At 38.6% G+C, this 25,966-nt stretch overlaps 2 protein-coding genes across 2 annotated transcripts; one reads left to right on the top strand and one right to left on the bottom strand.

Moving 5' to 3' along the window:
* Positions 1-526: 526 nt before the first annotated feature.
* LOC112943246 (protein zyg-11 homolog B) lies at positions 527-21,122 on the bottom strand. Its single transcript, XM_026034389.1, has 14 exons — positions 21,042-21,122; positions 15,045-15,210; positions 12,136-12,890; positions 9,723-9,863; positions 8,591-8,767; positions 7,480-7,544; positions 6,703-6,802; positions 6,567-6,617; positions 5,755-5,916; positions 5,609-5,656; positions 4,825-5,022; positions 4,677-4,729; positions 4,121-4,218; positions 527-2,212 (listed from the first exon to the last, which is right to left on the bottom strand). Exons 1-14 carry the CDS (start codon positions 21,042-21,044, stop codon positions 2,022-2,024), a joined length of 2,208 nt encoding a protein of 735 aa, XP_025890174.1. The 5' UTR covers positions 21,045-21,122; the 3' UTR covers positions 527-2,021.
* A 1,351-nt stretch (positions 21,123-22,473) lies between these two features.
* Positions 22,474-24,559, top strand: LOC112943236 (cytochrome c oxidase assembly factor 7B). Its single transcript, XM_026034377.1, has 3 exons — positions 22,474-22,579; positions 22,651-22,791; positions 23,477-24,559. Exons 1-3 carry the CDS (start codon positions 22,474-22,476, stop codon positions 23,923-23,925), a joined length of 696 nt encoding a protein of 231 aa, XP_025890162.1. The 3' UTR covers positions 23,926-24,559.
* Positions 24,560-25,966: the final 1,407 nt, after the last annotated feature.

The following is a 25,966-nucleotide window of genomic DNA, read 5'->3' as shown; positions in this document are numbered from 1 at the left end:
TTCTGCTGTTTGTCCAAAGCAGATGGGAACAAAACAAGAAGGCTGTGAAAAAAATAAATATATTCTCTGTGCTTGCTTGCTACAGAATTTCATTGAAGTGAAACCTTCACCACCTAAACTGTTGAACTCACTTTGTGCTGCATGCTTAGGTAGATTTTCAGTTTTAGTCAATGCACTTCACCAAGTTCTGCTGTTATCTGGAAGAAAACATTACTGTAAGGAGAGTTGTCATATTTATTTTAAAATGTTGTGATACCAATTGATCCATTAACACCAATTCTGACAGTTTGTATTTCCATTTCATTCAGTGGATACCTCCTAGCAAAAGTCCTGTGCTGAACACATCTGGGAAGGGTGGTGGGAAAGGCTTGCAGGCCATTTCCCAAACAAGTTTCAGAATTTAAAGCTTCAGCCTGTTTCACTTATTTTTGAATCAAGAAAACTGCACACAGCTAAATATGCATATGGAAATGATGCTAGCCAAGTTATACTTCAGTACAAAAATGTCACAYATCACTGAGGAAATTACTGGGGCAGTCCATTTTGAAGTTGCTAAAACTTAGAGGTGATTTATTTAAAGAACATGAATTTGTTGGAGGGAAGGTAAGATGGGAAGAGTTTAAAATAGCAAAATACGGTCATCCTGAAAAAGCCATTCCTGCCATACTACCAAACAGAAAAAAATCCCTTTTTTAAGCTGCAGTACCAGCACATTTACAGTCTGTGAATATCAGTTAGTTGCCATGGAAATATGGAGACTAACCCAATAAAGAGAAATAATGTTTGAAATAAGATCAATTTTGAACTGGTTGTTTCCATCACTTGTACTTTATCAGGCATCTGTATACTGTGCAATATTTTTCATTCAACACATCATTTGAAACCCACAGGCATCAGAGAAAGAAGTTGTTACAATTAGCATCTCTATTTCACACCCCACAGAACAATGCAATCGACACAGAATTTACACAGAACACTGGGTGATATTCTGCACTGTGATGTCTTGGAAATATAATTCACTGCACAATACTGACAGAATATTTACAGAAAACAACAAAGCAATCATTAGTCTCTTATAAATAAGGTGACCATATATCCTGGGCCTCCTATCAAGACCTGCAATCTCCCATCATGATGAGAAGGACAGGTCAGTATTTTGCTCTGATGAGCTCTCCTTTCCCTATGAGTCTCCTAAAAGAAAAAGAAAAATCTCCTCCACACAATCAAAAGTAGTGAAACAAACAAACTATAAAAAGACTTGTCATCAAGCTTAAAATTACAAGCTTAGTTCATCCTTTTAGTATTATGTCTCATTTTAATCCCATTTCTATTGCTTTTCTCTAGCATATTTCCTCTTTCCCTGGTGCAGTGATGATCTCAACCTTACTAATAAAGTAGAGAGGACTCAGGAGAGCTGAGCTGTCAAAAGGGTATTGCTCTAGCAATGAGGAAAGCAGAAGAACAGAGCTTGCAGGCAAAAAGAAGAGACACTGAAGACCCCATTTGTGCTCAGAAGGGCAACAGGACGTTTTGGTCACCTTAGTTACAAGTCTCRTTGTAACTTGCATGCATGCACTTTTATTTTCATCTGCAAGAGTGTTGAATCTCACAATCACAAACAGCTCAATTCAAACACCAAACCAGTAAACAGTTTTATAAACAGCAATCATAGGGATGAAATAAATTTATGTCCTGGAAGTCACAAAACAAGGTATTCCTAGAAGTGTTTTTTTCCCCCCGGAGGTGCATACTGATCTGTACAAGCCTCTTCTCTTTGCAGCCAGCAATAATCATACAGGGGTGACCAGCTYGAGCAGCGACCACGGTTCCTTTTACAGATTGCATATAGGGTTGCCATTAAAGTTGATATTCACCATAGGTTACCGTACACGGTTCTGGGTACCACAATTATTGCCAAATCACTTTAATGGTGACCACTATATTACAAGTTACTCCAACTACACACACATCATAAAGGATTATTACAAAGACAATACTTTACACTCCTATACCTGCAGCTTTCAGTTTGGTTTATTTTGTTGCTGTTTTCTGCAYGGAGGTGGTCTCCCATGACGCATAATATGTTTTTCCAAACTATCTAGGATGGCAATTGCAATTCGCTGTACATGTGGATCAGTCTGGGCATTTTCTTTGATGTTGTATAAGTGCTGTAAACCCCCTTCTTCAATTAACATACTGCAGTACCTGGTAGCTGTAATAAGATTAAAAAAAAAAAAAAAAAAGAATTTTAGAAAACAATCTACTGCAACARTGGAACAGGAGAGATGTTTCTGTGGCTATGAATCATCTGATAGGACTGGAATTGTCTCTGTCTTACAAGTTGACTAGAAAGTGCCTTGGAATATGCACAATATTATTTCCCTCTTGTACACACATTTTAAAAGAACATACATACATTTTCAGAAACAGGCAATAAGGGAATCAGAAGTATTATAGTATCTTTATGTATCTAGGGAAAACATAACACTTACTGACAGTCTCCATATAGAACAATTACAAAAAATGGTTTCAGATACACTGCATCATTTATACATCCTCRAAGAGTGAAAAAGAATTTCTTAGAAACATTTGCCAGCTACTACTGAWACCAACGATGACTGATATTAAGTCGCTATGAATGCCTTCTCCAACAATAATATTATACTTTTCTTCCACTTTTCTTACTGATTTAAAAAAGTGGGTCTACATCAGCTCCAATGTTAGTATATACAGGGCCAAGCCATAGACAGAGCCATATCTACACCATACAAGCTTCAAAAAAAAAAAAAAAAAAAAAAAAATGCATCCCCCTTCCGGGATAAAAAACCTTGGTGACGAACACCAAAAACTTGTTTTCTCCAAATTAGTCATCATTTTATCAAATTAGTCATCATAATTTCAGAATTAAAAGATATTTTCTTTCAGAGTAGGTTATTACATTTGCTACTTTACATTTGGTTTATGTGCTGGTTTATGTGCTACTTTCTCGGAGAGTTTATGGCAGCAACTATTTTCAGAACTAATCACCAGGAATAAARGGACCACTGTTTTGATCCAGAATCAGGAATACGTCATTCAAGTATTCTCAGCCTCCCCATCCTACAGTTCAGTTACTTGCTGTCAACACAAACCTCTGTGGCATGTTGAAAATTTAGAGGTTAGGGCAGCATAAAATAAACACTAAAAATAAATATGTTATATAGTGACTTGACAGGTTTGAGTCCAACGTGGGGGTGAAGGCTTGCTTTGATTTCATTAATACAGAATTACAGATTCATAATCCAAAACTGTTGACCAGCCAGTAAAACAGCCTTATCAGAATATTTCTACTTGAACACAGGAACAGTCCTCACAGATCTCTGGACAATGTACYCTGGGAAGAAAGTCTCAAAAGAATTGCAGTTATGAGCTTTGAAAACACTGTGGAGTAGGAAAACTGTACTCTATAAGCAGTTATCTATTGCACCATGTTATTGTTTGGTCCTGAACAGACATATCTCCACTATGTATTTATACAGAAGTAGTGATTTATGGGATTGTTCAGCCCTAGGATAAACAAGGATAGAGTTACTGAAGTCAGGATGATTAAACACTGGCACAGAAAACATCTTTAATACCTCAGAGAAAAGCTGCTTTATATATGGCAGAAATTAAAATGAATACATGTATTTATATCAAACTGACAGAAAATAGAAAGTCACAAAGGGAAAAAAAAGGAAGAAACATTAAATGCAATGAGAGTTTCTTTACTCTTACATGCAGGTACGTGCAGGGGATTTATTTCCTTCCCTAGTACTTGCACATTTCATTACATGCTCTCAAAGCAATTTACAAACAAGATGTTGGCGTTCTCATTTTACAGATGGGGAAGACAGATTAAGAAATTGACCTTCATGTCACAACAAGTTGTTGCAGAAAGGCGATTAGAGGGCAGGATTACATAAAAMTTCTACTCTAATGAGAGAAGAGGGCTACCTGCTACAATCCTTGTTATTTCATTCAAGAATTTACAGTGCTTGTTATCRTTTACATCTGAATAAAAACAGCTCTTAAAGGAATATGCTACTGAATTGTATGCTAAAAAAAGCACAAATAAATGTCATTTTGCCATAATACATACGATTTTTACTGCAGACATGCTGCATGGCCCACACTGCCCATAACTGAACACCAGGCGTCATGAAACAGCCAAGTAGAGGAAAAAATGGATTGAAAGACCTATTAAAAGGGGGGGGAAAAAAAGGAGAAAAAAAAAAAAAAAAAAAAAGAAAGAGAAATAAAGAGAGAGATGATCAGCAATTTGTTTTGCTACGTTGCTAATTTTTTGTTTTGAACAACTTTTTTTTTTTTTTAGTAAGGACAGAGACGTGTTAGCCAATATAATCTTATTGATTAGTTGTTGCTTACAGTCTTTTACACATGCAGCTGAATACCGTAACAGAAAAGCAGGGAGAAAAACATTAATCTCTTACAGGGATCCCTAGCTAACTCTACCCTTCTTTTGTCACAGAGGGAAACCCAACAAGCTCTTTATTTTGAGCTAACAGGCCTTCTGAGTTGGCTTCTTTTGAGCCAATTGTCTTCTACTAGACAAAAACGTATTTGGCATGCAGTGTACCCTGCTTCAGGAACAAGCTTTTAAATCTAGTTCTGTTCTATTGTATTTCCCTAGTTACCTGTAGGCCACCATTTCACATTCTGGAGTTGGCCAATTCAAAATGGCAGAATGCTGCAAAATACAGAAGAAAAAAAAAAATCACTGTCTTAAATAGAAAAAAAAAACATAAAATACAGTAAGATAAAAGTGCAGTGTCTCTTCTGTACCAGTTGTTCAAGAAGAGAGTTCCTTTGGCTGCGACTTAGCGTCCAGGCTTGCTCTCCTCGAGATATCAAATGAGCAATAATTCCTGCTGCAAAGTAGCTGACTTCCACCTCAACGCTGTGCAATAATTTACTGATGTGATCTATAAAGTCTTTCCACATTAACTCAGAATGGAGCTCTTTAACTTCAGCTATGTTATTCTGTGAAGAAAAGAATTAAGAATATATCAACAGAAATATCACCATACAAAGAATATGAGTATATAAACTTAAACTACATGGTGAATATAAACATGAGATAGGATTTTTGTGCGTCTAGATAACAAGCAGATACTAAAATACTCTTCCCTTTCAAAACATTTCCAGTTTACTGCAGGAATTTGCCTCAAAATTGAAAGATTTTCTCATAAATTATTTAAGATTGTTCGTACAGACAGTATACTAATTTAAAGACTAATTTATAACATTCTCAAATACAGTAACTTCAGATTCGCATACTGTTGAGGTTTAATGAGTTCCACTGATTTTCAGCCTAGTTTATGTGTTTAAACCCATCMGAAACACTTTCTTAAAAGCTCTTTTTGTTCATAGTAACCACCAAATTCAAAAATTGTCTTAGGACAATTGACAAAACAGTCCAAAAACGGTATGAGTAATAAAAAGGGCACATTGTAAAGATTAAAGAAGAATTTTAACATGTTAGGCAAGTTTTCATATAAATATTGTCATATTAACATTAACAAGTTTTACAAGTCTGTGATTTAAGACATATTTTTGTTCATCTCACCAGAAGTCCAAGAACTTTCTGTTGGATGGATGACTCAGATGGAAAAGACTGAAAAAAAAGGAAAAGTAATTATTTATACTAATTACTAAAATGGTGTTAATTATAAACTTAGGTTGACAATCTACAACCAAAACTGTATTTCTCACCTCCAAGACTCTCATAAAGAGTTCTAGCCCTTGATTTTCAATGAAGTGCCGACAAGTTGTAGGAGATTCATCAGTGAGGTTCCAAAGTGCGCTCAGTGTGAACTTGAGGGTAGTATCTACAAGGTTCTGATTTGTTTTCTGTTTAACTATTTGAAGAAGTTGCTGGAAAAAAAATCCTAGTTATGATTGCATAACCAAAAAATGTATTCGTTTCTGTGTTTGCTTCTGGACAGATTAGGGTAATTCATAGTTATGATTTATAGGTAGAATAAACTAACAGCTATGTGTTTAGGGTTGAACCGTTCCAAGTAAAATGGTTAACAATTCTTTTTCCCTTTAAACATGGTTGCCTGCTTCTGTCTGTAACAATTATATTTGCAGTAACTATTATTGACAGCAAAAAGCCATCTACACAATTCTTGTCCCCACTTGAATATCGCCAGTACTGGCAATTTACCCTGAGTGTTCTATTTTTAAATTATCTTTAGTTTTATATAAAGAATTTCAAACCAAGAGATTTCTTGCTATTATACTTTGGCTTGATTTCTGGCAGTGAAAGGTTTTTTTTTCCCTCCTCTACACTTTGGCTTYTTTGCACCTATGCTATTATGTCTCATTAACACTGTATTTGAAATTATCTCTAACAAATTCTTTAGGCTTTTATGTTTCAAAAAAGATTCAAACAAAATATAGGCTAATGTATTCTAGTAATTCCATCTCACTGGTTTCATTCTATAATTTTAGCAATACTGTTAGCATGAATATATAGAAAGGATTGGTATTTTTGTCTGTCAAGATGGTATTCAACTTACCCGAACAATGAAAAGCTCTGCACCAAGTTGAGCTGTTTGCTCTGTTGAAAGCTATAATAAAAATAAGACCATATCATTTTTTTTCCCCCAACACTGAAAATACAATCTGTTTCCTTAAAATTTTAAATTTTTATACCTTTGCAGCAAGAATGGAAATTATGGCTACAGCCATCCTTTGCATGTTTTGATCTTCATGATTACATAGCCACTGCATAACAAGTTTGGCTGCTTCAAACCTGTAAATTGAAAATAACTTAGTTTTCAAGAGTCTAAGTCTTATTAAAAGAAAGATGCATACGGGAAATATTTTAGAGTTACATGCATTAAGTCAAAAAGCTAAAGTATGCCTAGTACCAAAAAGATAGAAATACACAGCAAAATTACAGGTATCCACGAGCTTTGAGGGAAATGTTTAGGGTCTCTAATTTCAGATTATGTATCAAAGTGCACAGGAAATCACATCCTTCTAAAGGAGGAAGAAAGGTTTTGCACAATCTTCTGAAACATCAGACTAACATGCATAAGGCTGCGCAAAACATCTCAATAGAAAAATCTCTGCATCAGCAGTCCCAAAGTCCCCTGAAGAAATCCCAAGTTCTGTTACACCTGATTAACAATAGACCTATTCAGCCAAAGCAGAGATACCAAAGGATTTTTTCGTGACCTATGTTCAAGACAATCATGAATTGTGAACTCAAAATACTATAGGTCAGACAAAAACGGCATGGTAGAATGATTTAAGCTGATCAAACCGAGACCAGAAACAAACTTTATGAATGATTATTAAACTGCCAGATTAGCCGCATGCCAGATTAGCCCAAGAAAGTTATGAGCCTATTTCAGTACTAAGCAGCCACCATACAAAAAAAGCATTCCAAGCTACAAATCATTTTAATTGACATATAAAACTTGCCTGTTAAATGGAACATCCTGAAGGATTCTGTCACTGCACAGTGAAAGAAGGCAATTCTTTTGCAGCTATAAGAAATGAAAATTACTTCATCAGACACACACATTATTTCAGAATGCTTTCTTTCTATGAATCATTAAACATATTTCCATTTTTATTATGATCTGTACTGAAAACAACTGCAACAAAAAAAAAAAAAAAAGGAAAAGGTCAGTTTGAGAAAGAAAAAAAAATGTTTTAAGCAAAATGAATTTTTTCACAGTGGGATTCACTTTACATCTTGTATTTAAACCTATGCACCTCTAACATGAGCAAAGGAGTTGTGAAAATGCCAGTTTTCACCAAATAAGGATTCATTTACCTCCTTGTACTCCATGATAAAAACTGATGCTTTCAATAGTGGGACTTGTCCAAATCACACCTTCATCTAAGGGCTGTAAAGCACACAGGACTTTTACAAAAGCAAACAATAGCTCATTCTACATTTTTTATGTTGCTTAATTAGTGATGCAACACTCAAATAACTCCTAACACACAACTGATTGCTCAGAAACTAGCTTAGTAATTGGAGTTCTCAAATGATTTCCACATTGACTCTTTGAAGCAGAAAGTTTCTTCAACGCATTATTTATCAAGTTTAAAAAAAAAAGATTTAGATAATCATAAGCAAATTATTTGTGTCCACATATCCGAAGTTTGCCAGAAGAGATGTTTTGTTTGTTTTCAAAAGACAACATAACTCATTTGCACTTCTATTTTATTCTACCCAGATAATGTTTTTGTCAAGATAAAATCAGTTGGTTTCCATTTCTTTTCTGTTTTAGCTTTTGTTTATGATGTGCAAGGAAGCATTCACTATTGTCAGCAAGTTTACAATAGAAAATACTGCATTGCGAATCAGCCACTACTTCACTCAGAGCTTTAATTTCATTAAATTCCTCTTAAAAAGTCACATTACCACAGTTGCATAAGCAGGAAGTATAAAAGGAAACAATATTCCATGTGAGTCCTGCACAAATACATCTGTATGTGCATTTGCTGCTCTGTGAAACGTGAAAGTATCTTTCCAAGACCCACAAGAGAAAACTACAGGAAATGCAACTTAGTCGTTTACCTGTTGATGATTTGGAAAATGTTCCATGGCCTTCAGGAGTAAGTGAGTGACATCAGCCAGGAGGCGCACGGGCATGCCTGCCGCTAGGTCTTGCTTGGTTAGGTTGAAGACACAGGCACTTGCTGCTAACTGCACTGGCAAGTTCAGGGGGTGATTCCTCATTCCAATGACCACAAGCTGAAATGCATGAATTATGCTCATGTTACACAACACCCCAAGAGCAATCCAAGACTCACAGCAGCAAATTTCTGCCTGACTTTTATTTAAGTGAAAAATCCATATGGTGTGATTTTAGTGCTCAGTAAGAACATTTCCTTCTGCTGGGTGTTTCAAAGCAGACAGTGCTTCTCTGAGCCCTCCTGCACTGGTTGTAGCATCCTCTCAAAGGAGATCTATGTGAAATGCAAGAGATTTTTAGGAAGATCCAAGTTTTGTTCTACATACCCTTTTAGAGATGAATGAGGTCGGGCTTTCYGCAGGGCAACAGAAGTGTTGAACTGGATTATTATTTTGTGACTAGCCCCTTAAGATCACATCATACGCTGCTGGTTTAGTACATCATAGCTCCATCCTAAGTTATCAACTTCCCTGCTCATGCTTCTTTTTAGGATCACAGAAGAAATTAAACCATTTCTGGTGTTCCAGCAATGTAAAGTCAATGTGTAGAATGTGTTTCTAAGGAAGCTTCTTGGAATTGCCTCTAGTAAGTCTAATACATAACACTATTTGTTCACTTGCTACCATACTGGAAGTTGATAGTGATTAAAATTATCATGGAATGAGGCTAGGAAAACCTTTGGTTTGACCCAGTATAGAAATGTGTTCCAGTATAGAAATGTGTTCCAAAGACATAATTCAAGACCTAAAAAAAATTTTCAAATCATATGCTAAGTTACCTAAAAAAAAGAAAATACTATGAAATACTCTAGAACATTTTAATCTAACATAATACACTGCTAGGACGTATTCTCCCTTCCTATTGTTTAAAGCAGTGTTGATTTTTATCAAGTGCTAAGACTTTAAAAAAAATGTAAATGATCATAAAATAAWCAATACCATATTTTTTGAGATGACCTCCTTAAATTTGGTTTAAGAAGCAATTATCAAAAGTACCAAAAGTATATTATTTTACCTTTAAAATTTCAGGTTTCGTTTTTTCCATTACATGTGTCAGGCTGAATAAATGGAAGAGTGCTTCCCTCACAAAGAAGGCCCGTTCACTATAACGCTTCAGTGCTTCAGAAATCTGAGTTTCATTTGCTTCTCCTGACACCTATGAACAAAGAAATAATCTTTAATGCACAGTCATCACTTAAAAAAAAAAAAAGCTTGCTCTTAATAACTGCAAAGCTGCAATTTCAAAGGTGTTAATATTTTAACAAAATTCTTCAAAAGACAAATGGTTATCTGCCCACATTAATCCATAACCACACAATCTTCAAATATTCTTCATAAGATGACAGCATACACTTGTATAAGCCAGAATTATGACTCAATCATGTCTTTAAGCAGAACTGTATGAACTAAATAAATATAGCAATTCTAACAATTAAAAATTGATTTTGACACACCAAATGCTTAAAGGCAATATTTGTAATTGAATGCTCTATCAAATGAAGTTGATAAACAGAGGAAAAGGGTATTTAACCTAAAGCTTTTTTGGCATTCAGTACCACCTCCATCAATGGACAATAATTCCATTCTCTAGCTACAACAAGCTTCTTGCAAGGTAAATCAATAGCAATAGCTTACAGAGCTTACAGCCCTGCATTAAAGAACTCATATTGATGGCAAGAGTGTTCTTAAAACCAGGCTTGAAATGAATATGTAAAAATTACACAATGCTGTAATTCAGGTGAAGAGTGCATTAGAAGCTATGGGCTGCACACTAAATATGAGCTWAAGTTTATAATACAGTAAGAGGCACATATTAGAGCCTTCCAAGAACGGATACTGTCTTGGGTTTTGATTCATATTCTTTACTGATTAAACYAGGGCAATCGTATCTACTGAGCAAGGAAATGTTCTGCAGCTAATTATACACTACATGAAGAATTTATACTCTGCTTCATGATATTCCACCACCAAGACCACCTCAACAGTTATGCAAACTAAAATTAAACATTTAGTATTTCAAGAATTTTCTATAATTGGTTGATAAAAGAACTGTCGTAAAGATAGAAATACTCTACTTCCAATGTCAAGTACTGCATCCTGTTTATTCTTTAATAGTATGTAGAAAAAGCAGCTAATGTTTCCATATTGTTACTAATGAATTTCAACTCACAAAATCAATCCCTGCCTACAGCCTCCTCTTGACAATTAAGCCTCTGAGGAAGCGAAAATGAACTGTGTTTGGCTAACTCCAGTGCTAAAAATCCACCATGAATTTCATTTTATTAGAACCTTATTCGTTCCTGTCTTTCCATACTGCAATCACTCACATGAAGCAGATATTCTAAATAGCAAAGATTATATTGTATWGGGTTGTACCAAATGCAAGGTGTGGTTTCCTGATGCTGTATACCATATATCAAATGGGATCCTGCTTTCTACAACAAAGCATTTTAACATTTATACACACTGCTGCCAGCTGTAACAACTGTGTAAGTACTGAAGACACCTAGACATTTGTGACGGCCAAAAGTTCCCAGCAAAAATGATCATTATGATAAAGATGTTTGCAAGTCTCATTTCACTCGCATGTAACCACAGCAATGGAAATGTTACAAATCAAATTTTAAAACTCAGCTTGCACAGGAGACCCAGCTACATTATACAAAGATGTCTAAAATCTCTTTATCCTTTAATGCTCACCCCTTCACATAGGGTACAGAACAGCCTTATTCTTCAGGTCTATAAATATATGCGTCGTCTGAAGAAAGAAGGGCAACCTCTTGTTGTCCGGTACTAAAGGACAGACAAGCGCACTTCAACCAATACCATTTCATCCTAAAGGGTCAAGAAATTTAGGATTTGCACAGGAAGAGGAACAATTTCAACCCAAGTGGTTGCTTCTTACACATGCATCACCAAAAGACCTTTCAAGGTGAGTGGAAATAGTGTAATTATGAAGTGTAAGTGGTGATGGAGCAAAGCAGTAGTTCAGTTTTATTGTACCTAGGGTGTTAAGCATGCAGTGCTCAAAGCTTATGCAAATTGCACTGCCAGCTCTTACGTATTACTGTCTTATGATAGAGGCCATGCTGAAAGCCAGAGAATATTATGCCAATATATCATTCAGATTAGGCAAGCTTTAGCTTCCTCAGATCTGACATCTTAAATCAGGATTTGATATTCCCTGAAAAGGGGCAAAAAATAGTTTTTTTTTACAATAGTATAACATAAAATTTGCAGATTCTGCGCCAAAACTGAGAAGCAGTTTGACAATCAACTACTACAGCAGTTACAATTAACAGATGAAAGATGAACCTGCAGCTTTCTTCATAAACACCCACATACATTTGTTACAATGCTTAGCTCTATTTATCCCCAAGTATTTATTTTTTTCCATTATCCTCCCACAATTAATCCTCCCACTTAACCTTTAAGTTTCCTTCTCCTGTTAGGAATTCGGAGTAGCCGGCGTCTGTAGCTAGCAGTCCTACAAACTGCATTGTTGGCCGTTGCTGAATAAACGCTTCCACAGCCTTGTCCGTAACGTGCTTTCTTCCCGAAATGTCCAGAGACACGAGGTTAGGCAAGATATCTTTCTGTTCCAGTAAACGAAGTGCTATGTCTGATGTGAACTGTTTATCATCTGAAATATCAAGATGATTTAGGTATTTTAGTTCTCTTATAACATCCAAGATCTGTGTTGTGGTCATTTTTAAGCATTTCAGGTGGTGCATGGTCAAAGATTTGAGGCGATCTTTGCAGGTAAGGAGTGCAGTTATGTCAGTGACAGAGGTGTTTGATATATCCAGACTTTCTAATCTAGGAAGTGAAGCAACATCTGCCAAGTCCTCRTTATAGAACAGCACATTGGTAATACTCAATGCACGAAGCCCAGACAGTTGACTGAAGCACCTTTCGTAGGGGTCTTCCAAGGAAAGAGTTAATGAGTTCAACACAAGGCATTGAAGATTTTGTTGGATCCATTTATTGCTGCCAAGTCCACTTATAATGTCTGTGATGGTTATATCTGCATTCACCCCAGTGGCATCAAGTTCCACCAGCTTGTGATGGCAGAATGCTTTCCGGAAAGCCACCGCCGAGATTTTTGCTTTCCGGATACAAGCACGTTTCAGACGCATCTGGTTGCCTCGGAAAATGCCCACAGTTCCATCATTCAGCAGCCCTGTTGGGAAAGAGAATTAGCATTTGGCTCTTGTGTTCTGTAGCTTAGCTCTTAAGAGCCCAGAAAAATAAGAAGTGTTAACAAAGGGAACTGCAAAATAATGCATATTGTATCCCTATGCCACTGATTCCATTCCACTGATAACCATTTCAGGTTAAGATTATGAACTCATTTGCGGAAAAATACAAAAATCTGAATTAGAATTGGAACCAAATTAACATATAGTACATATACAATATCTACTTGTCTCAGAGCATGCAACATGCGATAGCTGAAACATGGAAATGATTCARGACTTCTCAGACTACAGCCTCCACTTTCTGAATTTTCTCGTGATAACTGGTTAGAAATGTGACACAAACAGAATTATGTAATTTCTGCAAGTTTTCTTTACCCCAGATGTGTGCTCTTCTCTGATCAGTTTTGTTAATCTTGAGAGAAGTGCAATACCAGCAATCAATGAACATCTTCCATCTTGCTTTCACTAATGACATAATTCAGTATTTGATTGAATTTGTTAGGAGGATTGATATACTAAACTAACAAAGTTCTTTCATATATCCTCCAAGAAGGAGGTAGGAGTGTTGCTTGGAAACAAGCTAAATCTGGGAAGGAACCCCAAAAAAGCATTTCAAAGAGAAGAAAGAGGAAGACTAGAACAGAGACTGGAAAGACAGCAATGGAAAAAGAAAATGTGATGGTCTTGTCTGAGATTATAATCTTTCAACTGTGTAGCAAGAAATCTGCATATGCAGTCCAATTTTGCAGCATGCTGGCAACATCTTAACCAAAATAATAGATTTAGTTCAGTGCACAGGATTATCCAAAATGCACAGGAAATTAACATATCTTTTTTGCATCATATCAGTAGTGCAATTACTGCATTATAAAGAGTCATAAGAGAAGGCTATGATTGAACAAGCACATATGCAAGTGGAATAGGAGGAAAGTTTCCTTCTAGTTTCACTTTAGAGGGTTATAAAGTCCTCCTATTTYAAGCCTTCTACCTATAGACATATTGAGCACAGAAAACTGAAAATGCAATATATATTAAAAAACCTATAGCTTGTCTGTAGTTAAGTCATTAGGGAGCATTCCACTCTTAAGGGCGTCAAATTAATATGAAAAAGTCAGGCTATGTCACTAGCCTACTTCAACCACACCCTGCTTATCTGGCAGGCACCTTATTACATGCTGCACCCTGCCTGGCACTGTGTTTGTGATCTCTCTGCAGCTGGAACTGTCCTCACTACTACTAGCATTGAAGGAGCAGGAACTTGCTACCAATCTGATTTCTTGGGATTCCTATAAATAATTACATATGAGAAGGTAACACAGGTTGAAGGCAGAGGGAGGTTGGGACTTGCCTTTTGTTTTTTAGAACCACTGCCTGGTTTATATGGGCCTGGAAACTGCTGGGAAAAAAAATCTGCAATATGCAGATTCAAGTGATTTATTAGTCACATCCACCTACAAATGCAGGGTTCTTCGTCTGTTTCAATAATTTTTCTAATACGATGTCTCATCTCCATATAAAGTTCCAGAAAGAGGTCTTCTGCCACTTGTTTTTCCGACTAACTTAATGCCTGCACTCTCTTTTCATGCTAAGACTCCTTTAGTGACATAAACTTTATATTTGCCTTTGTTATGCTTAAAGCAAGCCMCCAGTAGCACCCCGTTTTTTATTTTTTTATATATATTTTAAACTGACTGCTTTTTAGCAAATAATTCCACTTTACTGAGTGTGCTAAGGGAGCTAAGAAACTTGTACACTGCATTAAATGCACTGACAGTTAAGAAAACATAGTTTGATTAATTGCTCTGCAGGAGACATTATTTCTATCAATTACTAGATATTTGAAAAATGTTAGAAAAGTAGAAGTGAATCAATCCGAGAAGTAACCAAAAGAAGAACCTAAAGGAAAAGAACTGATGTTCAATTAGAGAAATGTTAAATTTGTAACTTTTAGATAAAACACTTTCTGTTGAGTGCTTTGTATAAGCCAGGCAACATTCAGCTGAAGCCATGGCAAAACTGGAGCAACAGAATTGCTCTATTAAGAGAATAAAGTACCCAACATCAGATTCTGCTAGAATATACATCAGCACTACAGTGTCATATTTCAGTAAAATACTTTGGGTGATTGTCTTTACCGTGAAATGCCATCGTCTGCAGCAATCGATCAGCAACTTCTTGAGGAAACATCCCCGGCTCCTGCAGGCAGAGCGTTCCATCCTGCCGTTCTGTGCAAAACTTCTCTAGGTTGGCGGTCAGGAAATTCAAGCAGATGTCAAGCAAAGAGTAAGGAGATGCTTCCTCCTGTCACATGCAAGAAACAAGGAGCTTATTCAAATCATTTTCTCTATCTACAAACCTTTTATTCCTCTACCATGCTGTTTTTAAGCAAATCATGCTGCTGTTAGTCTGATTCTCACTGGAAGAGGCAAATATTGCAAGAGCAGAGGTCCCTTTTTAGAGGCACACAGCAAAAGTGCTGAAAATTATGGAGTCTATTGGAAATTGAAAATACAGACAGACAGATGGAAGAAAATCATATACCATAAAGGAGAAAAAGACAGTAGCTACTATGCTAAAAACCTGGAGGGCCTGAGGAGAAGACTATGATAAATTCAGGTGCTCTAGAATACCCTCTAGTTACTTAAGTATTTTAAAATAATTACAACAGACTACTCAGCTATTCCATCCACAAGACAATAAATTACTTAAAAAAAAAAAAAAAATCACTTTAGCTTTAAAATGCATTTGCGACTCACTAAACTGACAGAAAAACAAAGTACAAAAAAAATCCCCCCCCCGCTTTCTAGGTCAATTATAATTTCCATCAAGGTTTAACAAGAAATTTGTCAAAACGTTGTCACAGTAAAATACATTTTTGAAGAGTATATGGTTCAGAGATTTGCTTTCACTGTAACTCCGCAAGTATGTGTTGGAGACACATATGTACCAAGCATGGCATAAAAACAACCCAGTCTCCAGATAACACAGGGTCTAATTACTACATTAGTCAATTAAAGTAAAAACTTGTTTTGAAAAATAAATTATACAAATAAAATACAGGATTAAAAATGATAGCACTATTTAAATCAAATCTTGATTAATCTTAAATTTATTATTTGATTAATCTTAAGTTAACCCACAATACAAACCTACTGCCAAGCCACAGTAGAAATGCAGACTACAAAAAAGCAGACTCCAAAAGATCTACTTCAGTTCCAAACTTCATAAAGTAACAGCTACTGCAATATTCTTTCTGATTATAATACTTTTTCCTCCTTTTTATCCTAAGGAGCTGGAAAACATGTACAGTAGTACCTTGTATACAAAGGACAATGTAGAATATAAACTTAAACTATATCTTCAGAGATTAAGACTGCATGTTTAATAAGAAAAAAACTCCAAGAATTTGTTAATTCAGTGCTTAATAATAGCCTACTGTTTCCAGCCACACAAATTAATCAACATAAAGAATGTCTCAAAAGCATCGTGAATCATCCCCAGCACTGCACAAAAGAAGTGACTGGTACGCACTCCCTCAGATCATTCTGAAAATAACAGCATCAACTGTTGCCATGTCTCATCTGTAGGTAAAATTGCTGCTTGCTTTTTAGAATGAACACTGTGGATAATTTCACCTCTTTTCTAAATCCTTTTACTTCTCTTCTGTTGCTTCATAGGCTCACCAGAGAAGCACAGAAGTATATAAAAGGTTACACAGAAGAAATATAATGAAAAATATGACAGTAATAGACCTTTTAAAACCAGCTGCTTATATTAGAAGGTTGGGAGGCAACACAATAGGTCAAAGACAGCTTTGACACTTATCTTTAATGATTCACATATTGTCAACACAGACAYTGTAGTTTAATACAAAGTCTGAAGACTAAAGTACACATTTCAGAGCTAGAAACTCTAAATTATTCAAACGCAAGCTCTTTCTGCAGCATTTGACATGCAGATCCCAACCCCTCTGACTTGATTCCTCTATCTGTAAAGGAAAATATGCATATTTGTCTCACAGAGATCCATGGTGCTTAAAGGAGATCTTCCGTACTTAACTTTTTTTGTTGTTGCTATTTTGTTGTTATTTTTAAAGAGACTGATACATTGTTGAAGAAATAGGAGTTATTTTTCTGATGTGACTTGCTGAAAACAGCAATTTTGGCTGCCTCACACTTCAAGCTGATATGAAAAGGAGGAGGAGAATTTGGAATCTTTAACATCTTTTGTTTGCAAAAAAGTGCCTGAAATACTTCTAAGGAGAAATCCAACTACTTATTCAAATATAGGACATTTTTAAAGGAAAGGGAAGAGATTTCTTTTTACCCTGAAATTAGCACATATGCCCAGGAGCTGCATGACAGTTGCTGACTCGAGCAGAAATCAGCACCTGTGCTCAAAGTCTGTGAAAGATTCCCACCAAACCAAAGACATCCTCATCTGTCATTAGCTCCTGTGCTTGCAGTTTGCTGCTTAAGTATGACAGAAATAGAATATTGGCTCTGCTAATTCCTTCTGGCACTGCCCCATCATTTCTGCCAAAAAAAGCTAAAATACTTCACATATCAGTGTGCAAACTCCAATGAGAACTTTTGGCCTTGTAGACAGGCTGTGATCAAATAAATCAGAAAGTTGTCAATCAATACCTCTAACCGGCCAACCTTTAATTTGGAACCTATAATTTTAATATTAACTAAGCATGTTAAAAGACCATACAGGGCATAACAYAACAATAAAAAGATGTAGTCCACTAGCAGGAATCAGTGAAGAAGAAACACAGCTAAAGAAGGCTGTTATGGATATTTTTTTCCCTATTTGCTGAGATTACTTTATCTAATTAAGCCCCTTGACAAGCACCAGGAAAATGATATCCTAGGTTGTTAGCTCCCAAAACAAACCAGATAGACTATATCCTGCAAACCTCTTACATGAACAAGCAGCATTCCTCTCCTCTAGCACAACCTGTGGCCCTTAATTTAAGGGAGAATACTGCCCAGCTRAAAATCACAGAGTAAGAGTCTTCATCTGTATTTAAACGAGTTCAGCATTTAAATACTTCTTGCCTCTGTTGAAACAAATTATGCTTTTGAGTGTCAAACTGAAAATAAATTGGGCCTTTGCTTTCAGTACATTTCTGCTTTCAGTACTTTCTGCTTCTAATAATCTAAAATGCAATACTTTAATATGTCAACCAAAGCTCAGGATTTTATTTAATTCAGAAATACTTGAGTAGAACTTTTTTTAGGAAGATGTGACTTTTCTCATAGCCATYTTAAATATTTGACAGTTCAGTTTAACCTCAGAGTTTCTTTCATTTTATCAAAACAATTCAGTGGGGAAATAAAAAAAGAAAAAACAAAGAAAAAACAAAGAAAACCAACACCCAAACCACAGACCATGCATTGCATGATACAAATCTTGGTACCCTCCTTAGATAAAGCTTACATTAGTAAGAATAAAGTGACGCACCTAAAACCAACTGATAAACAGAAGAAATAGAAGATAGAATAACTCCATTTAGATGGACTTTTAAASGCTTATTTCAACTAACTATTTTTAAAAAATAACTTTGGTCATGCTTAATATAACCAAGGTAAACATGACAAAAYGGGGTGGAGGAGAGCGCGTGGCTGTCGGCATCTAACAGTAATCTAATACAGGCAGCAGACTGAAATGCAAGACCTGCTTTGATATGATGTCATCCAGGTTGGCTTATGAGCATATACACCAGTGTCACTGGCAAGGTTCTCACAAAACAAATCCACATTTTCTTTTAAAATCTCGTATCAGCTTTAGACACTGCTAGAATCTATCTTACCCTATATTTCCAAGTCCATATAAAAAAAAAAAAAAAAAAAAAAGATAAAGGGATATCTTAAAAGACTTGGAATAATTCAGAAACTCATAAACCTGGCATTATGCCTACATTAACTGCTTGGGTGCAAGTCTCAAAATGAAATCCTGCTCCTTTTGAAAGGCATTATCATGCAACCACCCACTTACATAACAACAACAGAGGAAAACTATAAAAAAAAAGACACCAGTTTAACTGACATTTTCCATCAGGAATAGCAGTCTAGCTTTGCACAAAAAGTAAATTCCACAGCTATAAAAGCCTTTTTCACTACAGGCATTTGTGATCACTCAAAGATTTTCTTTTAGTTTCCTAAGATTCATCTAAAAAAATCATTTCTTTTATAGACAGTTTTTGATGAGGCTTTCATCAATCAGCCTGTATAAAACCTTTGAATGCAGATACTAATTTCAGCTGCAACAGAACAATTTTTATGGTTTACCCATCTTTTGCATCCATTTATTTATTTTGGTATAACAAAACCTAGCTGTGCAAGGCTTCTGTAGAGTCTGCGAAGCCTATCTGCCTTTTTTTTTCTTTCCTTTTTGTTTCTTTTCTTCCTTGAAAAGTCTTCAAGAGAAAAAGAGAATAAGAGAAAAGAATAAGAGAGTAAGAGAATATAGTGTAAGGGACTTTTCAAATCGTGACAATTATTTCCCTTAAGAAGCTGGTAGGAAAATGAGAGCTATTCAAGAGTTTAGTTCCTGGTTTTAGACATTCTTTTTTACTGTTCACCCTCTCCCCACAGCCCTAAATGCATTCTTAAAATGATCAAAAAGTAGTAACTCAAATAATGGTTAACAGAATTCTTCTGAGTCCTAATAAAGGAAGGGGAAGGCAGTGAAAAATAAACAGACGGTTCAGTGATTGATGCTATAGAGAAAGCTTTTTGATTGTCCTTCCTAACTTAAAAGGAATGAAACAAAAGTAGCTGTTTTATTAACTATCAGACTCAAGGAAAGACTATRAGTAGAATTCACCAAATTTAGTATCTCCCATTACTTCCTGTGGCACAACTAGCAGGATCACGCTGATTAAAGTCGCTAGGCATACAGAGTTAGAAGAGATCATGARGGGACTAAATTTAAATAGCGTGATATCCAAAGCCACCTATTAGAAAATAATATCAAGAAGTCCAGACAGGTGTTCATTAATTCAAAATGACTAGAGAGGAGAACCTCAACTGTTTACTTAATCACACAGAAAGAAGGTTTCAGGAAGGACATCAAGGAAAAATAAAAAAGTATGAGTGCCATATCCACTAGGAGATGGGGACTATTTATGTTCAGGAAATACTTGCACTACTGTTTGAACATACTAGAGTACTCAGGAAAAAACAATATATTATAAAAAAAAAAAAAAAAAGCTTATTGAGAAGAAGAGAAAAAAACTGCTTTTCTTAATCATCCCGTAGATCAAARGGTGCGAAAAATATGAGTGCTGTGTGTATGGTGTTGCAAAAAAACACTACAGAAGGAGAAAGGTTACTGAGGTAAAGCACAACCCCGGCCCCGTGACCAAGGCACACGCAACTGCCACAAATTAAAATTTTGCCATCAATACCTAGATCAGGCCATAGCTCTCTAAACAGGGAAATACTGTGGGGGGCAAAGGTGGGTAGCTACCTTTAAAGCAAAGGTTGGGGAAGGAAAAAAAAAATGTTTATTAGGGGTTTACACGAAGTGATGCAGTAATAAGGAAGGATGAGCGCAGCAGACCCAGGAGGTTTCTGCGAATGTGCACACTCATCTCCCACGGAGGRGAGCCGCCACAGCAGCACCCACGCGCGCAGCTCCGCGGCCTGGCTTAGCGGAGAGAAACGGCGTTTTCGCCGCCAGCACCGAGGCCCAGCGAGGAGCCCCGCGGCTCTCCCCACGCCGCGCACCCCGAGCCCCGCAGAGGGGACACCCGCGGCGAGAAGCGGCCGCCTTTGAGCCCGTTTTATGTAACCGGGGCAGGAAGGGGGTTATACAACACGCTGGGGCGGGGGGGGCGGCCCCTCAGCGTGAGGCGATGGCGGTCGCCGCCCGCCCGCCGCGGGCTCCCCTCAGCGGCGGGGAGGGGGAGGGGCGCCCCGCCAACGGCCCCGCGCCGGTCAACGGCCTCACCTGCCGCCCCCCCCGCCAACRGCTCGCGCCCCTCAGCGCGGGGCTGACGCCGCCGCCCCAACGGCCCCCCCAAGACCCGGGACGCCCGCGGCGCTTCTCGGCTGTCACCCCCTCTYCTTCCCCCCTCCCTCAACCCCCACGGCAGCGGCCGCGCTCGTTCGCTCACTCACCATGGCGGCGCGGCGGGCCGGACGCGAGCGCCCAGCGAACCGCGTCCCGGCGCTGGGCTGCCTCTTTTTATTTATTTATTTATATACATACATATATATTTTTTTCCCCTTGCCCCCCCTCCCCCAACTGCCACCCCCGACCTGGAAGGGAATCTGCCTGAGCCGGCCGGGAAGCAGCGCTGAGCCCGCCTCCCTTAAAGGGGCCCGCTGTGAGGCGAGGGCGGCGGTGGCAGCCAGGTTGGAGCCTGCGGCGCCGCCGGGGCGTGGGGTGGGGAAGGCCACGAGCAGGACCAGGGATAAGATCAGGATGAGGATTAGGACTGTCACCAGCCCAGCGCAACGGCCTTTGCATAAGAGCTTCGAGCTGCTTTCACGTCGGAGCAAGGATGAAGGGAGAGTAATAGGAGGCTGGTGAGTTTGCCCAACTAAATGCTGCCTGCTCAGCATGAGGGAATTAAGCASCCCTTGGACACCCCTTAGCTGGCATTTCCTCATCTTGGGGAACCTCTATCATTGTGAGAAGTCCAGCATCACCTTTACACTTGTTGCTTGCCAGCAGACCTCTGTATCCAAACCTGCTTTCCCCTCCAATTGGTCTCTTAAGGTAACAGGAATCATCTGTCCAAGCACGGTAGCTTTTGCTTCCTGCAAAAAGGAGAGGAGTTTTGCCACATGTTCCAGTACAAAAATATTTCAGGCTTTGGGTACAGGCCTACTGATGAAAGCCGATTTCCTAGCAGATGTGCTATAATGTATTGTTGAAGATAAATACAGTTATTTTTGTGATGAAATACAAATAAAGAGTGATACAATTACCATCCAAGTAAAATGTAATTACAAAGACATTGTGGTTAAGCTTTTTATAGAGTTGCTGTTTTTCTGTACAGTAGCTTTGAATAACATTTGTTTACAACCAAGATATCAATAAACATTAACAGGAAAAATGTTGTGTCTCTGCCATTAGATGATAATATATCCTACAAGACAGCAGCTTATGCAAACAATTTTACTTGTTTTAACGTCTGTGCAACAAGGCGCAGTTCCAGCCCCGTTGTTTAGATGGGGATGTTGAGACAGGGAAAGTAAACGATGTGTTTAGGACATCGTTTCAAGCAGGAGCAGAGCGAAAAGTCCCCACGGTGTGAATTAAACTGCGTAAAAAACTATCCCGGTTAGAAGAAAGAACATAGTTACACGTATCTAATTCTAGAAGCGTTTTCGTTTGCTGCGTGAAGCGCCAAGGCGGAGAGCGGGAAGTCGGGGCGGTTTTAGCAGCGCGGCTGCGCCGCCCGGCTCGTCCAGCAGGTGGCGCCGCCGGCGCGGCCGCCGCTGCGCGGGCGCGCATCGAGCCTCGGCGCGCTCGGCGCTCTGCGGCGCGGGCTGGCGCCGCGGCGCTCGGCGCTCTGCGGCGCGGGCTGGCGGCGCTGGTGGCATGGCGGGGCTCGTGAACTTCGAGGACGAGGAGGAGGTGCGCGCCTACCTGGAGAACCTGCACATCGAGTACAGCTACCAGTGCTACCGYGAGGGCGACCCCGACGGTAAGCGCTGTCCCCCGCCGCCCCCCGCGGGACCCCTCTCCCCCGCCGCGCCCATCACCGCTGCCTTGCAGGCTGCCAGCGCCTCGCCGACTACCTGGAGGCCGTGAAGAAGGACTTTGAGGCGACGGCGCGGGTGCTGCGCGAAAACTGCGAGGCGCACGGGCACAGCGAGAGCTGCTACAAGCTGGGAGGCTACCAGGCCATCGGGAAAGGTGTGTGGGGGGGTGTCCTTCCCGGCCTCTCGGCAGTCCCGGTGTCACCTTTCATGCACAGAGTGACTGGCAGCCTGATCGTGTTGTGGGTGGGGAGTGAGCAGCAGGTTCTGCGGCAGGAAGGGCCCCTGGATGCCCGTGGGGAAATGTGCCTCTCTTTTATGGGGTGTTGAGGGCCTGCTTTTCCTCCTTGACTTTGAAGAAAGAAGTAGGTGTCTTTCTTATGGCCTCACAGTTAAGGAAAGGGTGGCGGGCTTTTGTTGTACAGTTTTCAGCCTTTTTGTTTTAGTTAAGGGTCACTAGAAGTCCTCTGCAAGATATATTTATCTTTTAAGTTCTGAGTTGTTAGAGGTGCAGGATTGGATGAGTCCTCTCAGGCTTCTGTGGCCTGGAAGGTTGAGGACAAAGCAGAAACCTTAGCTGTAGGAATGGAACTTTTAGAGAGGGCTGCAACGTGTGTTTGTGTTTCTGCAGCTCTTGTTAGATTTAAGATGTTTGTTTTACCAAATTATTTGAATCCTGTAGATAATGACAATGCAAGGACAAAAAAGAAGTATAACTTAGAAAACTTTAAACTATTTAAGATACTCCTCCTTACTACCCAACCAAGCGTTTTAGCTACAGGATAAAAAAGATGCAGCACATGCTTACTGTAATCTTTTGGGGTTTTTTTTGTTGTTGGCAGGTGGACTCGTCCCAGATTTGAAAGCTGCCTACAACTCCTTTATGAAGTCTTGTGAGAAAGGTGGGAAGAGGTCAATAAATGCTTGTCATAACATTGGGCTCTTGGCCCACGATGGGCGAGTAAATGGTGATAAACCCGACGCAGTTGTCGCTAGAGACTATTACACGAAAGCCTGTGATGGCAATTTTGCTCCTAGCTGTTTCAACCTCAGTGTAATATACCTGCAAGGAGCACAGGGGGTCCCCAAGGACATGAACCAAGCCTTGCAGTATTCCCTGAAAGCCTGTGAGCTGGGTCATGTGTGGGCTTGTGCTAATGCCAGTCGAATGTATAAACTGGGAGATGGCATTGAGAAGAACGATACCAAGGCAGAAGCGTTGAAAAACAGGGCCAAACAGTTGCATAAAGAACAGAGAGAAGCACCGATTTCCATAACTTTTGGGGAGTAAAACTGTCATTTGTAGTTCTTAAATTGGAATTTTACATGTTTAGTGAACTGGTTATTTAAATCATGTGGACATACAGCTTTTACTCAGAGTAAATAAATATTCTGTAAATTTTTGCATATAAAAATAAATCTATGTTTTCTGGACATAGTGTGGTCAACTCTGGCGCCGTTTTATCCACCTTTAAATACTTGTGTTTTTAGATTCCTGCCTTTCCTTTAAGAAGGGCAAAAACTTCTGGACTTTGGAAAGTTTGTCTCTGAACTCAAGCAAGGAGAGCTCTTGCTTATTATGTTTCAGTGTCAAGGCTTGTGCTACGGGAAGTTCTAATACCAAAAAAATAGTTGCAAGGTCATTCAAACTTCAACATTCAAAACTATACTAAAAACTTGCCAGCACCTGTGGAACTTGGATGATGTGCACACGTAGATGGGCTGCTCTGAGGCTTCTCAGTGCCGAAATGGTCTGAGAAACTTGAGTCATTTCATTTGCTGAAGGTAACATTTGTTGTCCAAAAACTGTATTAAGACTTGTTGTTTTATTTACTCTGTCATGAAACTATCAAAAAAACACACATAACCAGGAGAAAAAAAACTTGATCTATGAAGAAATACTAATTTTGTATTCTACTAAGGTATCTTTAATGTCATAAATCTGAGAAGCTTGGATTTATTGAATCAGTCTCATAAGTTTTACAGGCTGTTACTGAGTATAATTCTTCTATAAAAGTTTATTATTTGTTAGAAACACTTTAATTTCTAAATAATTTAACATCTTAGTGGAGTCAAATGAATAATCTTTTGTTGAAGAGTAACTTTTGGCATAAAATGTTCGATGGAGATGGGGAAAGGACAAGTTATAAAAGCTGTGTGAGTTTGTTTTGTTTTCTTGATGTTGTTGTTTTGAATAGGAAAAAAAGTTAGTGGAACACTTCTTCAGCATACAAGTAAAAGCTGTGTTCTGTAAAAGTACATGTTTTTGGGAGGGAATTGTCCTGAGTTCCTCTCTCCTAACAGGACTTTTAGCATACAAAACTGAAGTAGATTTCTGTTGGGCAACAAGTTTTGAATGTTGGAGCTGTGTCCATCATGCTGTGAGCTGCATTCTCTTGTGCTCATCTTTTGGAAACACCTGCCTATACAGAGCCCACTGGCTGTGCCCCTTTGTCACAGCCAGGAACACTGATTKGCCCAAGGGGGGCAGTGCAAACCCAGGAAGTCTCCTTTCTGCTTTACTTCATACTATGCTGTCATACTCGATCTGATTAATGCTTTTCCGTCCTATCTGCCATTTTATATATTAATTTACACTTCTAAATATTGTAATACAAATCTACAATACTCTTCTTAAGCTAGAAAGCAGTTTGTAGTTGTTTGGTGTCATCTTTTATGTGCAAATTAAAAATGGTATTCCTGAGAGAAGAGGGGAAAAAAAAGCCATGGAAACTATCAGTGAAAAATGCCATCTTTTATTCTACATGTTCACCTGTAGCAGAGGTGGGATGCGGCACTCCTGTGGAAGCGTTGGATGCTGTGCTCAGTTTGYGCTGGGTACTGCGCAAAACTCCTGTTAGCAGCCGGCAGTAATGTGGGTTTACCAGTGTGAAGGGAATGTTACCCTCGGAACAAGCGGAGGGACTTATCGGATACTGGTTCATGGCACGGTCCTGCTGTGTGAAATGAATGTCAGCTTACTTGGCAAGTTAGCAAAATGCGGGTATTTATGCTCTTCTCAGCATGCCCAGCGTTTTAACTTGCACACTGCCTAGCAACAGCTGAAACTAAAGAATGATTTTTAATTAATTTTACCACATCTTCTAGCAGGAGCAATTAACTCAATGTATTAGTATGTCTGTTGTTATCTTCTGTTCAGAAAAGCTGATGATACACCAGAGTTGCACAAACTGCAGCTGGTTCTTCTTGACAGTGTGCATAGGACTGCTCGTACTGAATGCAGTGAGATTGCTCCTCTGAGAGATGGAGGTTTAAGACATAAGTGTTTATGACATTCTTAGGGATTCTAAATATGTGCGATAGTCTCAAGA

Source organism: Nothoprocta perdicaria, unplaced genomic scaffold (genome assembly GCF_003342845.1).
Source record: "Nothoprocta perdicaria isolate Ctin4 unplaced genomic scaffold, notPer1 scaffold_0, whole genome shotgun sequence".
In the NCBI taxonomy this organism is placed as follows: Eukaryota; Metazoa; Chordata; class Aves; order Tinamiformes; family Tinamidae; genus Nothoprocta; species Nothoprocta perdicaria.
The sequence above is the reverse complement of the archived record's forward strand: the minus strand, read 5'-3'. Positions and strand labels throughout refer to the sequence as shown.